General features: G+C 57.3%; 2 protein-coding genes across 3 annotated transcripts; both read left to right on the forward strand.

The window, feature by feature from the left end:
- Positions 1-340: 340 nt before the first annotated feature.
- UNC45A (unc-45 myosin chaperone A) lies at positions 341-10,800 on the forward strand. 2 transcript variants are annotated; one of them, XM_083371230.1, is made up of 19 exons: positions 341-537; positions 645-681; positions 777-952; positions 1,071-1,163; positions 1,784-1,951; positions 2,476-2,644; positions 4,532-4,702; positions 4,780-4,951; positions 5,219-5,519; positions 5,687-5,781; positions 6,121-6,262; positions 7,747-7,887; positions 8,046-8,173; positions 9,019-9,085; positions 9,177-9,290; positions 9,399-9,514; positions 9,602-9,719; positions 9,800-9,955; positions 10,203-10,800. In XM_083371230.1, the coding sequence occupies exons 1-19, from the start codon at positions 352-354 to the stop codon at positions 10,464-10,466; spliced, it is 2,814 nt and encodes a 937-aa protein (XP_083227356.1). In that variant the 5' UTR covers positions 341-351; the 3' UTR covers positions 10,467-10,800. The 2 variants fall into 2 exon arrangements, with proteins under 2 accessions (XP_083227356.1, XP_083227355.1); XM_083371229.1 differs by having other exon boundaries at positions 9,177-9,514.
- A 219-nt stretch (positions 10,801-11,019) lies between these two features.
- Positions 11,020-13,802, forward strand: RCCD1 (RCC1 domain containing 1; the record flags this gene model as incomplete). Its single annotated transcript, XM_083371734.1, has 6 exons — positions 11,020-11,686; positions 11,774-11,927; positions 12,012-12,133; positions 12,219-12,512; positions 12,848-12,877; positions 12,956-13,802. The coding sequence occupies 6 exons, from the start codon at positions 11,020-11,022 to the stop codon at positions 13,108-13,110; spliced, it is 1,422 nt and encodes a 473-aa protein (XP_083227860.1). The 3' UTR covers positions 13,111-13,802.
- Between the last annotated feature and the right edge of the window lie 82 nt (positions 13,803-13,884).

Below are 13,884 nucleotides of genomic sequence, written 5' to 3' on the forward strand. Positions count from 1 at the left end.
GCCCGCGGCCCGACCGTCCCCGCAGCGCCAACGCCTCGGCCGCCCTCCCGGCGGGGCCCCGGTGAGGCCGGGCGGGCGAGCGGGCCGGGGAGGGGGTCGGGAGGCCCGCCCAGCCGCCGGGCTTGACGCCGCTCCGTCCCGCCGCAGGAGCCCGCTGCTGCTGCTGCTGCCGCTGCTGGCCGTGGGGCTCTACGGCGGGCTCGTCCTGGCGCTGGCCGCCGCCGACCTGCTGCACTTCTTCTGCCGCCGCCGCCGCCGCGCCGCCGGAAGGAGCGCCGTCACGTGCCCCGCGCAGGCCCCGCCCCCGGAAGCGCCGCCCGTCGCGTCCGCCTGACGCCCACTCGATGCGCCATGGCGGCCGCGGCGATGGCGGCGATGCGCCGGGAGGGCAACGAGCATTTCCAGGCCGGCCGCTACGCGGAGGCGCTGGCCGCCTACGCGCGCGCGCTGGGCCTGGCCGCACCCGAGGCCGGGGACGAGGCGGCCTCCCAGCGCGCCCTCCTCTTCCGCAACCGCGCCGCCTGCCACCTGAAGCTGGTGAGCCGGGGCGCCGGGGGGCGCGGTGGGGCGGGGCGGGCCGGTGGGGTGGGGGAGGGTGGGGGCGCGTCTTCCCCGGTCTCCCGTCTCCCGCCTTCCCTTCGCAGGAGGACTACGCGCAAGCCGAAGCGGACGCCTCCCGAGGTGAGCGGCCCGCTGCAACCCCGCGCGCGCCCGCTCCCCCCGCGCCGCCGCCGCCGCCGCCGCCACCGAAACGCCTCCCTTTTGGTCTCGCGCAGCTCTGGAGCTGGACGGGCACGACGTGAAGAGCCTCTTCCGCCGCAGCCAGGCCCTCCGGGGCCTGGGCCGCCTCGACCGGGCCGCCTCGGACCTGCAGCGGTGTGTGCGCTTGGAGCCCAAGAACAAGGCCTTCCAGGAGGCTCTGCGCGACCTTGGCAGCAGCGCCCAGGAGCAGGTAGGCGCCGGGCTCCCTCCGCTCCCGCCGTCCCGAGAGGCTTTGGGGATGGGCCGACGCTCTTGGGCTTCTTCCAGGCCAGGCTCTGAGCTGGCCTGTCTCTTCCTCTCGGTCTCAGATGAAAGTCATGACCTGCACTGACTCAAAAGTAGAAGCCATGTTTAAGCTGCTGCTGAACAACGAGGAAAAGGATGAGGACAAGAAGCAAAAGGTATGGGTCAAGAAATGGGGGGGGGGGTTAGGATGCACCTGGGCCATGGAATGGGCGAAGTGTGCTGCATCTCATGAACTTCTTGTTCTGACAGTCTCAGAAGTTTGCAGTTTGAAGCGATAGGTAGGCTGGGAAGAGTGTAGAAGCAGTGCAGACTTGTACAAGCATGTTCGTGCAGCTTAGCAGATATTCCATCCCTTTAGCTGGTCTTTCACTTGAATATTGTGCCACAAATGGAAATAATAATCTTGTGGGTATAGAGGAGGCAGGGGCAGTCAGTGGGTAAATGAGCATGCAGTCTCATGATAATGGGTCATAAGTTTTGAGGCTTGGCCCCAAACCCCATCTTCCTTCACTCACTCCCCCAAAGGATCTATAGCAGCCTTTCCTGGTTTGAAATAGTACCAGACTTTAAATTTTGTTAGTTAATGGTTTCTCTGGCTTGGATTTATGTGTGTGGGGCGTGAAGCCCAGTGTAGGGGCTTAGGCTCGTAGGTCTGCTCTTGCTGGTGTGTAGCAAGAGGTGGCATCTGATGGGTCAGGATTTCCCAATGCAATATAAATCAAAATGAACAGGGAAAGTTCAGGTAGTTAAAAACACTTGTTCTTTCTCTGACCAGGCAGCTCAGAACTTGATAGTGCTGGCTCGAGAGGAGCCAGGTGCCGAGAAAATTTTCCAGAATGATGGAGTGTGCTTACTGCTGCAGCTGTTGGACACAGGCCGTTTGGATATGATGATAGCAGCCTTGCGGACCTTCACTGGCCTCTGCCGTGGTCACTGTTCTCGAGTAAGGGCTGCTGCAAGATGACTTTTTTCAGAGCTGGGGACTCACATGGTTTACCTCCTGACTGCTAACAGCACTTAACCTTCTCTTGGAGTATCTAACCAAATAATTAGCATATTGGGGGGGGTCTTTCCTGAAACACCTACTGCACAGAGCTAGGAACTCGTGAAAGCATCTGTGCTAACCAGACTCCTTTTTGCCTCTGGTTTTGTGACCTAGAAAAGGGGCTTGGTAAAGAGCAAGATCACGTCGTTCTGCAGCTCAGTTCTGGGAAATAGTTTTGGATTTGGGTTGCTCACAGAATCTTGGTGATTCCTTGCCATATTGGAATGGACACCAGCGTGGCTGAACTCTGATCTTGGATCCCAAGACTTTACTTCTCTAGGACTTAGAGAAGCAGTGCCTGCCTCAAGAGCCATTCTAGTTAGACTTGAATTTCAGAGGAGCAGCTGGTTCTCAAAGAAGATGATAGGTAAAACAGGTCTATAGGTCCTTCCGCTGTCTCAAAGCTGGGTACTTTCTTACAGACAGTGGTGATTCTGAGAGACCTGGGGCCTCAACGTCTCTTTGCTGTGCTCGAGAGGGAGGATGAACATCTTTCGCTGGCTGCCTATAACCTGTTGCAGGTCATGTTTGAGACCCTCAGGCAGGGCCTGCAGAAAGAAGTGCTGCACAAAGACAATGTTTTGACATCAGGTGAGTCTCCAGCTGCCTTTCTGAAGTTGTAGGGGTCGCATCGCTGCCTGTACTGCTTAGGAGAAGGATGGTCAGAGACACATTTTCATGATGCTGTCTTAAGTCTGGATGGATTACAGGTAGTCCTCGAGTTACGAATGCAATGGAGCCTGCCCATCCCAGTTGCAGCTTGAGGATTGGAAGGAGTGAATCTTGTACCTTGAATGAGATCACTCCCTGCTTTTCGCCCACGCATTTGCTATTTGAATCCGTGGTTCGTTAAGTGCACATTGGGTATGTCAGGGTGGGGAAGGCTGGGGGGGGGCTAGTGATGGAGCAGGCCCCCAAGGCCTCCCCGACCCACTAAGATACCTCATGCTTCCCCCTCCATTCCTGCTGCACCGGACTCACCTTGCAAAGCTCTGTCTCCTCTTTGCCGTTGTTTCTTTGCCTTTGAGGGAGAGGAGAGTCGATGGAAGCTCCTGGGTGCCTCCTCACATGAGTTCAGGCACCCATCCTCTTTTGCAGATGAAGCCTCCAGTCACTGTCAGGTCTCCGTCCAGGCGAAGAGTATTTGAGCGCCTATGGGATGCTTGGAAAAGGAGCGATTCGCTCCATTCCCAACCACCCCATTTGTATGCAGACGAAGCTTCCAGTCTCCGTCTGAGCAAAAAGTGTTTCAGCACCTATGGGGTGTCTAGGAAATGTTCAGGAAATGGAACTCGCTCTGTTTTCAAGCGCCCCATAGGCGCTCAAACAGTTTTCACCCTGACAAGCCTGACGGTGACCGGAAGCTTCGTCTGCGTGCAAATGGGGCACTTGGAAACAGAGCGATTTGCTCCATTTCCAGGTGCCCTGTTTGCACACAGACCAACTTTCCAGTGTCGGGTGAAAAGTGTTTCAATGCCTGTGGGGCGCTTGGAAACAGAGTGAATTGCTGTTTCCAAGCGTCTCATAGGTGCTCATAAATTTTTCGCCCAGAAACCGGAAGTTTTGCCTGCGTGCAAATGGGGCAATTGGAAACGGAGCGAATCGTTCAGTTTCCAAGCACCCCATTTGCACACAGACAACACTTCCAGTTTCTGCCAGGTCTCGGTTCAGGCAAAAAGTGTTCCAGTGGTGGCAGAAAGGAGTTGGGAAGGGGCAGGAGACAAGCACCGCAAACACTTTTTGCTCTGAGAATGAAAGTTTCTAGGCTCTGTGATTTCACGAGAGTTCAGGCACCCACTTTCTGCAAAAGTGCCTGAACTGCCTGAACTGGCGCAATATTACGGCACCCAGGAGCTTCCATGGATTCTCCTTCCTCAAAGGCAAAGAAACTGGTTCGTAATTTTAGGACTTGCTCGTAAACACTAGGGGGAGCTTATCACGTAACTTCCAACAGGCGCTAAGTGAATGCGTGGAACTCAGGGATTACCTGTACAGGGTGCTCTAGATCAGGGATGTCAAACTGCCGGCCCATGGGCCGGATGCATCACGCCGAAGCCGTGCCCACCCCATTGCTGTCAATGGCAAAACAGTCCCGATACGTCACGCAACATCACGTGACGTTGCGAGTTTGACATGTCTGCTCTAGATCAAGACTCTCATACCAGGAAGGGCCAGAAATCTAAGTTGCATATTTCCCAGCTTTGCAACATTAATACAGCCTGGCCTGCCTTTTCAATTTTTGCTGCATGTACCTGGGTGTGTGTGTGTGTTTCTAATCATTATTGTGCTTTTAGACATCTCATATTTATGTTTTTATTCACATTCAGCTTGGATAAAGCATCTTAGACGTTTTGCAGGAGAACAACGTTATGCTAAGTCAAGTTATGCCTTTGCTCACTTGTGTGCTATAAGTGGCGATAGCTGACAAGTATCAGTGGGGGTGTCGTTTACCCCTCTAACTGGTGCTTCTTGCTGCAGACTCAACCAGAGAGCTGAAGCTGCTCCTTAGATGGCTGTTGGAGGCTCTCACTCGAGCAGGCATCTCTTGCTACGGTCGCGACAGCATCCTCAACTTGCTGATCAGCGCAATAGCCCCAAAGTCGCTGCAGGCCTCCAACAACTCTTTGACCCTTTGGGTCATTGATCATGGTGAGCACGACTCTCCGGGCAGCAACTTTTCTATTCTTGGCTCCTCCTCCGTTTTAGTCAGCCACGGTTCTTTGCAGGTCTCAAAGAGATCCTGGAGGTCGGGAGCACAGTACCCCACAGTCCTGGAGGCCTGCCTGTGACAGAGAACACCCCCATGACGGTGGCCGTGCTGCTGAGCAAGCTTTATGACGACTTGAAGTGTGATGGCGAGAGAGAGAATTTCCATCGCCTCTGTGAGGAATACGTCCGGTAGGTCTGCAAGTCTGTAAATGCAGCCCTTTGGAGAGATCTGCTGTTTGACACTGTCGCCTCTTAGCAATGAATGTTGGGCTGGTTGTCTCTCTCTTGGCTTTGCCAGCTTCTGTTGGTGAGTGTTTCATGGCAGAGGCCTCACGAGTGAGAGAGGTAGGAGCTGCTTCAGTTGTTAGTTTCTTCCTATAATATACATTCAATATTCACATAGTAGTTTCGCGTTTAGTCTCTTTGCTGATACCGGTGCGTGCTCTCCCTTTCCAGGGGTTTGTTCCAGGACCATGGCATGCCTGGGAAACTCAGGGCCATCCAGACAGTGAGCTGTCTCCTGCAAGGCCCTTCGGAGGCCGGGAACCAGGTGCTGGAGCTGAATGGCATCATGGAGAACATTCTGGCATTGTGTGCCTCATCCCAGGTGGCTCACCAACTTGTGGCTGTGGAGGCCCTGATCCACGCAGCTGACAAGGCCAAACGTGCCTCCTTCATCACTGCAAACGGTGTGACGCTGCTCAAGGAGATTTACAAGCACAGCGAGCGTGACAGCATTCGCATCCGGGCTCTGGTGGTGAGTAGGTGCAGCTTGTTCTGGATTAGGCTGGGTGACAGGGAGGGAGGGAGGCGGCTTGTTCAGATACAACTCCTTTCTCTCCCTTGCTTGCTTGGGACAAGGCCTTTGGTAAGTGACACCTGCCCAGTGCCAGTTGTGCGATGGATTGTTGCCTGTGTTTTCAGGGCCTTTGTAAATTGGGCTCGGCAGGGGGCACAGACTTCAGCATGAAACAGTTTGCCGAAGGCTCCACCTTGAAACTGGCCAAGCAGTGCTGCAAGTGAGTGTGGCCCTTCCTTGGCTGTGAGAGGTGCTCCACCCTAAAGACTCTCGCACCTTCAGTTCCACCTGGTCTGGTACCCTTTTGGGGAGAAGGCATTAAGCATTGCTTGCTGCTTTCCCATTTGTAAACGTGCTGGATATCCAGGGGTGAGTGTAATCCAGGGGTGACATGTTTTATGCATGCTAACAGCCTGAGCAGATCTGATGTGGTTACAATATGGACTGGATCTGGTATTTCATGATTGCTGTCGACTTTGCACGTCTGAGCTCTTTTTACTAATGGTTAGAGTGAAATTCTAATGCTCCCTGCCTTGGTGTCCCCTTGTCCCACATCCAGATGGTTGTGCAACGAGACTCTTGATGCTGGCACCCGCCATTGGGCAGCAGAAGGCTTGGCATTCCTTACCTTGGACGCAGATGTCAAGGAAGAACTTATGGAGGACCACGCAGCTCTGCAGGCTCTGTTCCAGCTGGCCCAGGTAGAGCTTCTTTGGGAGTTGAACAAGATGGAGAGGAAACTATCCCATCAACCATATTCTAATATGGGTGGTCCTTGCTTAACCACTCATTCAGCAACTGGTCAGGTTTGTGTTGGGTCTGAATGAATGCGACTTGCAAATGGTCCTTGGAGGTCCAGACATCACAGCATCCTGTGGTCACATGGCTGCTGTTTGTGACCTTTTGCTGACTTTTACAAGCAAAGTCAACAGGGTTCCCACCTCTTGGCATGGAGAGCTGTGCTAGTCTGCGATGGCAAAAAACTGCATCTTTTCTGATCAACAACTTTTAGAAAGACATAAGCTTTTACGAGTTACAGTTCACTTCATCAGATGCACAGAGTAGCTGCACTGGTGTGAGGTTAAATTGGAGCGAAGTGCGGGGGGGGGGAATGGTAAGAGGAAGATGGTTGGTCTGACAGGTGGAAATGACATGTCAGACCGAGTGCCTCCTCAGTTGTTTAAAACCCCATTGTATTTGTTGAAACCTTCTGAGATTGTCTGAAGCCCTTTTCCGCACTTGGCGGTCCTGCTTTTCTAAACGAGTCACTTTGAAATCTGCTATGGAGGTTCCTGGAAAGTTGAAAGGCTCTGCTGTTACTTAGTCCTGGTTTTGAGTTCTGATGTCAAACATGTCCATTGACGCTTTTCTGCAGAGCTGTCCTCTTGGTTGTATGAAGAATCCAGAGGGGCATTCCTAGCAAATGATGGCATGTCTCACATTGGAGGAGCAACATGGGAAGGTGCCTCTGATGCTGTGTGTTCTCGTTGGGCCTGTGATGAGGCTCTTGGTCTAGATCAGCGTTTCCCAACCTTAGGAACTTGAAGATGCGTGGACTTCAACTCCCAGAATTCCCCAGCCAGCATAGCTGGCTGGGGAATTCTGGGAGTTGAAGTCCACGCATCTTCAAGTTCCTAAGGTTGGGAAACGCTGGTCTAGATGTAGGCGTCTGGGTTTGTTGCAGCGTCTACTTCCCTCTTTGTCCTGCTTTTTTCTTGCTGCGTGTGAGAATGTGCTTCAGGTTGGGTGGAGTCGGTGCTCAAATCTGGATCTGCCCCCGTGCTTGAAAAAGTGCCATGTCAGTATCCGGAATGGCTGCATTGCACACTTGTCTGCAATAAAAGAATAGCACTTTGAAGAAAAGATTGTTGTGCAGCACATTGATTGGTGGTTCAGGGGGAAGGCAAGATTCTGCTTGAATGTTGGAAGATCTGTCCTAGTGATAAGACAAGTGTGACAGTTGACCCAATCACCCCGAGGGAGACGGGCTGTTTCTGTCCAGTGGAGGAAGACAGCTGTCTCCAGGGATGCTCAGGTTTTGATTCTTGGAACACTCTGCCTCAAGCGGATCATTTATCCAACTCCAGAATTCCAGGATATCTGCAAGTGGGACAGATGCTGATTGGTGAACTCAAAGGGCTGCCGAACAAACCTCCCCTCTCTCTGCTGCTTGCTTCCATCCTAGTCAGAGAATCGGAGCTGCGTATTTGCAGTGGCCTCGACGCTGGTCAACTGTACCAGCAGCTATGACTTTGAGGAACCTGACCCGCAGATGGTGGAGCTCGCTAAATACGCTAAGCAGCACATCCCGGAGAAGCACCCGAAGGTGAGAAGGACAGACACCCGGGGAGATGGAAGAGCGGAGGCGAAAGCCCTGCGGGAGGGAAGGGGCCGTGCATCTTAGAGGGGGGGAGGCAGAGGTGCAATGGAGGTTCCCGCAAAGGGCTCCCCCGGCTGTGTGCCTTCACTCGCCTCCTCTTCTAGGATAAGCCAGAGTTCGTCCACAGGCGTGTGCAGAAGCTCCTGGCGGCTGGTGTGGTTTCGGCACTTGTTTGCATGGTCAAGAACGAGAGCCCTTCTTTAAGCCCTGCCTGTCGGGAGCTGATTTCCAGGTGAGGCTCCGCGGCTTGGCCTGGGGTCCAGAGGCGAATAAACCTGGAGCAGGCAGGTGGGGCTGGCAGCGGGGAGGAGTTGCTCAGTGTATGGCATGAGTCTCGGGGGGGGGGGCTCTCCTGCCGTAGGGCAAAGGTGACTTACAGCTCGAGAGACATTGGTTAACGCTCCCTTGATTGAACATGCCTGAGAGAGACAGCTTCCCGTTTGGCTGCTGGCCTTGCCTGGCAGTGGTTCCTCTAAGGTGCATACTTGGACAAAGGAAGGGAGGGGAAAGCGCTGCAGGAGACACTTGAAAAATCAGCAGTCCACGGGCTCTATGCACCTCCATAGTCCTTCCAGGAAAAGGGTCTGAAGCATCTTTTTCTCCCTGCGGCTTATTGGAGCAAACTAGCATTATGATTCCCGAGACAGGAAAACATTAGTTGAATGGTCTTCGTTTTGTGTGTGTCTGTGTGTGTGTGTGTCAGGCCCCAACAGAGACACTAGGGATGAAAAATACAACCGATTCTCTGCAGTTGCTGTTTTTTGGCCCCTCCAGGCTCCTCAGTTAAACTAAAGAGTCCCAAATGTTGGAAAACGGCATTTAAGCTTACAGTCCTGCTTCGTGCAGGAATCCAGCTGAAGGCATCCCAGAGGAGGCCACGTCACCTCCGCCTGAAGTTGCTCTCCAGGGTTTCTGGATCCTGTGTGTCTTAGCCCAGTGATTCGGACTGTGACGTAACAGGGCAGGGTAGAGACAAGGGCTCCTATTCGTTTGCCTCTCTCTACTGCTGGGAGGGTATGCGCTTGAACCTGGCTCTGACACACACCCCGCTCGCCTGTTTTGCTGTGCTACATACAGGGTTTTTCTGGCCGTAGTGGATAACCCGGAGAACCGTGGGGCTGTGGTAGCTGCTGGAGGAGGGAAGGTCAGTATCCCCTCCCCCTTCCTTCTCTTGCTTTTCCCAACGAGGGCCTCGGGCTGACCAGTCTCTTTCCCCCTTCCCTGTCACCCAACAGGCGCTCATCCCTCTGGCTCTTGAGGGGACTGAAGTGGGGCAAAGCAAGGCCGCGCAGGCTCTGGCCAAGATCGCCATCACGACGGCTCCGGAGATGGCCTTTCCTGGAGAGCGGGTCTGTGTCGGCGAGCACCGGTGGGCCTGGGAGGCAGCTGTCCCCGAGTCCTCCTCTCCCGTGAGCAGGGCAGGGCTCCTGGCTGAGCTGGCCGTTTTTCTTCTGCAGGTCTGCGAGGTGGTTCGGCCCCTGGTCAGCCTCCTGCACCTGACTCGTTCCGGCCTGCAGAATTTTGAGGGGCTGATGGCGCTCACCAACCTGGCTGGGACCAGTGAGAGGCTCAGGTGAGGCCCGTTTGGGTTTGGGGTGGGTGGGATCCTTTGGGATCTGGTCATGGCTTTTGTGGCTACTTTTCCCCGTGCCTCCTGCAGGCAGAAGATTGTGAAGGAAAAGGCCGTGCCCATGATTGAAGGCTACATGTTTGAGGAGCACGAGATGATTCGTCTGGCGGCCACGGAGTGCATGTGCAACCTGGCCCTGAGCCCCCAGGTGAGCAACTAGAAGCAGGCTGGCGGTTGGTGGGCGGGCAGCGGCCCCTCAGGCCTGACAGCCGCTCATCTTTTGTACAGGTGGCGGAGCTGTTTCTGGCCAAAGGCAGCGATCGTCTGAAACTGCTGGTTTTGTACTGTGGGGAGGAAGATGAGAGGCTTCGTCGGGCAGCTTCTGGGACATTGGCAGTCTTGACCTCACTGCTGCCACAGATCGGTGTCCAGATTTCCCAACTGGTAAGTTTGCTTGAGACAGCCCCCCCCACCTTGCAGAAATGTACGGGCACCTACACCTACACCTGAGGGGTGTGCCTTGCTCTGAGAGGCTGGGTAGGGTTAGGGGCGTGATCCCTCTGCCCCAGGCCTGCTTTCCAAGGGACGCTGCCAGCTCTGGAAGCAGGGTTGTTGCCTGGTGGGGCATCTGGCGGGTGGCAAGGGCAGGGTCTGGCATGCCTGCCACATGCCTCTTGGTGCTTCTCCCCAGACCACGGACTGGCTGGAAATCCTGCAGTCTCTGCTGCTCAGCCCCTGCACAGAGCTTCAGCACCGTGGTGTGGCAGTGGTGAGAAACATGATGGCAGCCGACCGGGAGGTGGCCACCAAGCTGATGGAGAGTGAGATGCTGGAGATCTTGTCCGTGGCGACCAGGGCGGAGGACAAGCCCCAGGTGGCCCAGGTGGCCCAGGAGTGCCTGGCTCAGGCCGTCTCTTACGGCTTGATTAAGCCCAACGCTGCTGTCAGGGAGTGAGGCCCTCGTGCCGTGCGCGCCCTCTCCTCGGAAGCACCTCTGCTGCGCCTCGCCACACGCGTTGGGCTGGGCCTGGTGGGGCACTACTGACTGCTGGGGCCTGGCAAAGCAGGAGCTCTTGGGGGGGAGGGCTGGAACAGCTCCCCCCTCCCCAGGAAATCCTTTGCCTGGGCTGTTCCTTCAGCCTGCGCTCCCCCTGCGGAGCCTCAGCCCCTCTCTTTGCTGCTACACAACCGTTCTTCTCTCTTGCACTTTCCGCGTTTTGTACACTCTGGGAGACAGCCCTGCAGGGAACAATGGGACACGTTGCATAAATAAAAACAAAAGAAACCTCTTCCCGCGTCTGGTACATTCAGTGTTTGAAAGGGCAGCATTTGTAAAGGAGCTCCATGTGGCCCCGGGAGAGGATTTTTTTTTTAAAAAAAAACACATTTGTATTATTGTCTTATTGTTAGCCGCCCTGAGTCCTTCGGGAGATAGGGCGGCATATAAGTCCGAAAAATAAATAAATAAAAAGGACGCTGCCTCTAAGGGGGAATCGCGCTTCCCTCCCATGGAGCCGCTCGGATCCCCAACTCGCAGCCTGCCGGGGAGCCGGTGGCGCCACTTCCAAAGCCCGAGAAGACGCCGTCCGAGCGCAGGCCCCACCCCGCGGCTTCCGGGCCTGCCCGCCATTCTCCGCGGGGCGGCGGCAGCGACCGTCACTTGCCCGCCGGGCTGCGGGGCGGGGGAGGCAGCGATCCGGGCCGCTCGGCTCAGCCAGGGCGGAGGCTGCCGATTCCGGGCGGCTCCTCGCGGCCTCCCAGCGAAGAAGCGCCCGCCCGCCGAGCCGATGCCTGCCGGAGGAAGGGCGGCCGGGCCCGGAGCGGGCGCGGGGAGCGGCTGGTTCTGCTTCGGCTTCCGCTGGGGAGGCGAGGGCGGCCCGCCGGAGCCGCTGTGGGCGGAGGGTCCGGTGCGCCGCGTGAGGCCCAGCTGGAGCTTGGCGGCGGTGGTGGCGGCGGGCGGCGGGGCCGGGGCGGGCCGGGTGCGGCTGCAGGGCGCGGTGGCGGCGGCGCTGCCGCGGGACTGCCTGGACGCGCTGCCCTCCGAGACGCACCTGCTGCTGCTGCGGGAGGACGCGCTGGAAGCCTGGCCCGCCGCCGCCGCGGGGACCGACGCCCTCCTGGACGGGCGGCCGCTTTGGCGGCGGGAGCTGCGGGCCGAGGAGGCGGCGGCGGCAGGTGGGCGGCGGCGGCGGGCGGGCTGGACGAGGAGGGGGGCGGCCGCGCCCTCGACCCCTCCGCGCTGACCCGCCCTTCGCTCCGCAGAGCTGCCGCTGGTGCCCGGCGGCTACGTGGCCCCCCGGCCGCCCTTCTTCACCGCGCTGCCCGCCGCCCTCCCGGCGCGCCGGCTGCTGCTGGGCCTGGAGCACGCGCTGCTGCTGGCCGCCGGCGGGACGCTCTTCTCCTGGGGCGGCGGCAGGTGAGCCCGGGCGGGCGGGCAGGCGGGTGTTCGGACGGGGCGCCGCAGACGGAGCGGGACCGAGCGCCCTTCCCTCTCCGGCAGGCACGGGCAGCTCGGGCACGGCGACCTGGAGAGCGTGCGGGAGCCGCGGGCGGTGGAGGCGCTGCAGGGCTTGGCCGTGGCGGAGGCGGCGGCGGGCGGCTGGCACTCGGCGGCCGTCAGCGGTGAGGCAGCCCCTCCCGGGCGGGCGAGGGCGAGAGACCCCCTCCGCGACGGCGACTCACCCCTCCCCTGCCCTCCCCTCCCCAGATGCGGGCGATCTCTATTTGTGGGGCTGGAACGAGGCCGGCCAGCTCGGGCTGCCCTGCAAAATGTCCGCCGGCAGCGGAGCAGCAGCAGCAGCCAGCCAGGAGGCCGACGCGGCCCCGCGGAATCGCCCCCTTGGCCAGCGCAGCGTCTCCCCGGGCAGCGACGGGCCGGAGGCCGCGGACGAGGCAGCGCCCTTCGTCTCCGTGCAGCCCTTCCCCGCCCTGCTGGACCTGCCCGAGGAGGCCGAGTTGCGGCGGGTTAGCTGCGGGTCCCGACACACGGCCGCCGTGACGGGTAAGGGGTCCTTCCTGGAGTGGGAAGGAAGGCGGGCAGGCAGCGGCCGGCGAGGGCGAAGGGGTCGCGGGTTCCGTCCCCCACAAAGCAGGGAAGATGGTCGGGCAGCGGCTCACAACTTGCAGGCTTTCTTCAACCTCTCCCTGCCCCCTCCCCCATTGCATCCCTTAACCCAGGGGTCGGCAACCTTGGCTCTTTTATGACTCGCGGACTTCAACTCCCAGAATTCCCGAGCCAGCTATGCTGGCTCGGGAATTCTGGGAGTTGAAGTCCGCGAGTCATAAAAGAGCCAAGGTTGCCGACCCCTGCCTTAACCCTGCTCGTTTCCATTTCAGGCACCGGACACCTCTACACCTGGGGCTGGGGTAGGTAAAGCGCTTGTGGGGCTGGAGGTCTGCGGCCTCGGGCTTTGTGGGGCCAACGGTTGCTTTCGTCCCTACTAGGGAAATATGGCCAGTTGGGGCACCAGGATGCGGCCACCTCTGACCAGCCAAGGAGAGTTTGCTACTTCGTGGAGAGGAGTCTCAGAGTGCAGGATGTGGTCTGTGGCCCGTGGACCACATTTGTCCAAGCCGAGGCAGCCGAGGGTGGGCCCTGAATATGCCACGCCTGCCATTGGAGGCAGAGCTCCTTCGCAGAGGAGGTTCCATCGTCCCACGACGTCCGTCCCGTGAGCGAGAATTGGGGAGGGGGGGTGGTTGTCAGTGGCCGCCTCAGGCTTCCTCCGAGGCGAGCAGCACAGATGTTTCTTAAGGGAGCCATGTTTACATATCAGAAGCACAACATTAAATGCAGAATAAAATCTATCTTAATTTGTGCAGAGCAAAGTCAAGACATTTAAAGAAACCATGATCGTTAAATGGACAGTCGAAGTGCCAGGAATGCCAGCCTCTTAGCCCAGCCACGAGATGGGCCAGTCAGTGAAGAGGGAGGTTGTGCATGTCAGGACTGATTCACCTGCATTTTCTCCCTGTCTCATAGCTTGACAAAAGGCAGAGGAGAGATTGGGGAATAGAATGCAAAGGTGGGAGGGATGGTATCTAGGCACCCGAGGCGTCTTTGAGAGCCTGCAAGAACACCCACATCACTAACACAAGTGCTGGATGGAGAAGTGGACCTTTCCCATAACAAGAAGAAGTATTACTATTGGACAATGTGAATACCCAGTGGGTGAGGAGTGGGGGACGTGGGAATCTATTTAAGTAAGCTTTCTTGATGAAAAATCAGAGCTGGTTTCGCTTCTTCTGTGCCAATGTAAATTTTCAGTAAAGTATTATATTCTTGGTAAAACCGTGTCCCAGGAGTTTCTTTTCCTGCAAATGCGAACTGGACAGTTGACAGTGCATCCCAGAGGATTCCCCGTAGTTTCTCC

The sequence above is a fragment of the Vipera ursinii genome, assembly GCF_947247035.1.
Source record: "Vipera ursinii genome assembly, chromosome: 11".
NCBI classification, from domain to species: Eukaryota; Metazoa; Chordata; class Lepidosauria; order Squamata; family Viperidae; genus Vipera; species Vipera ursinii.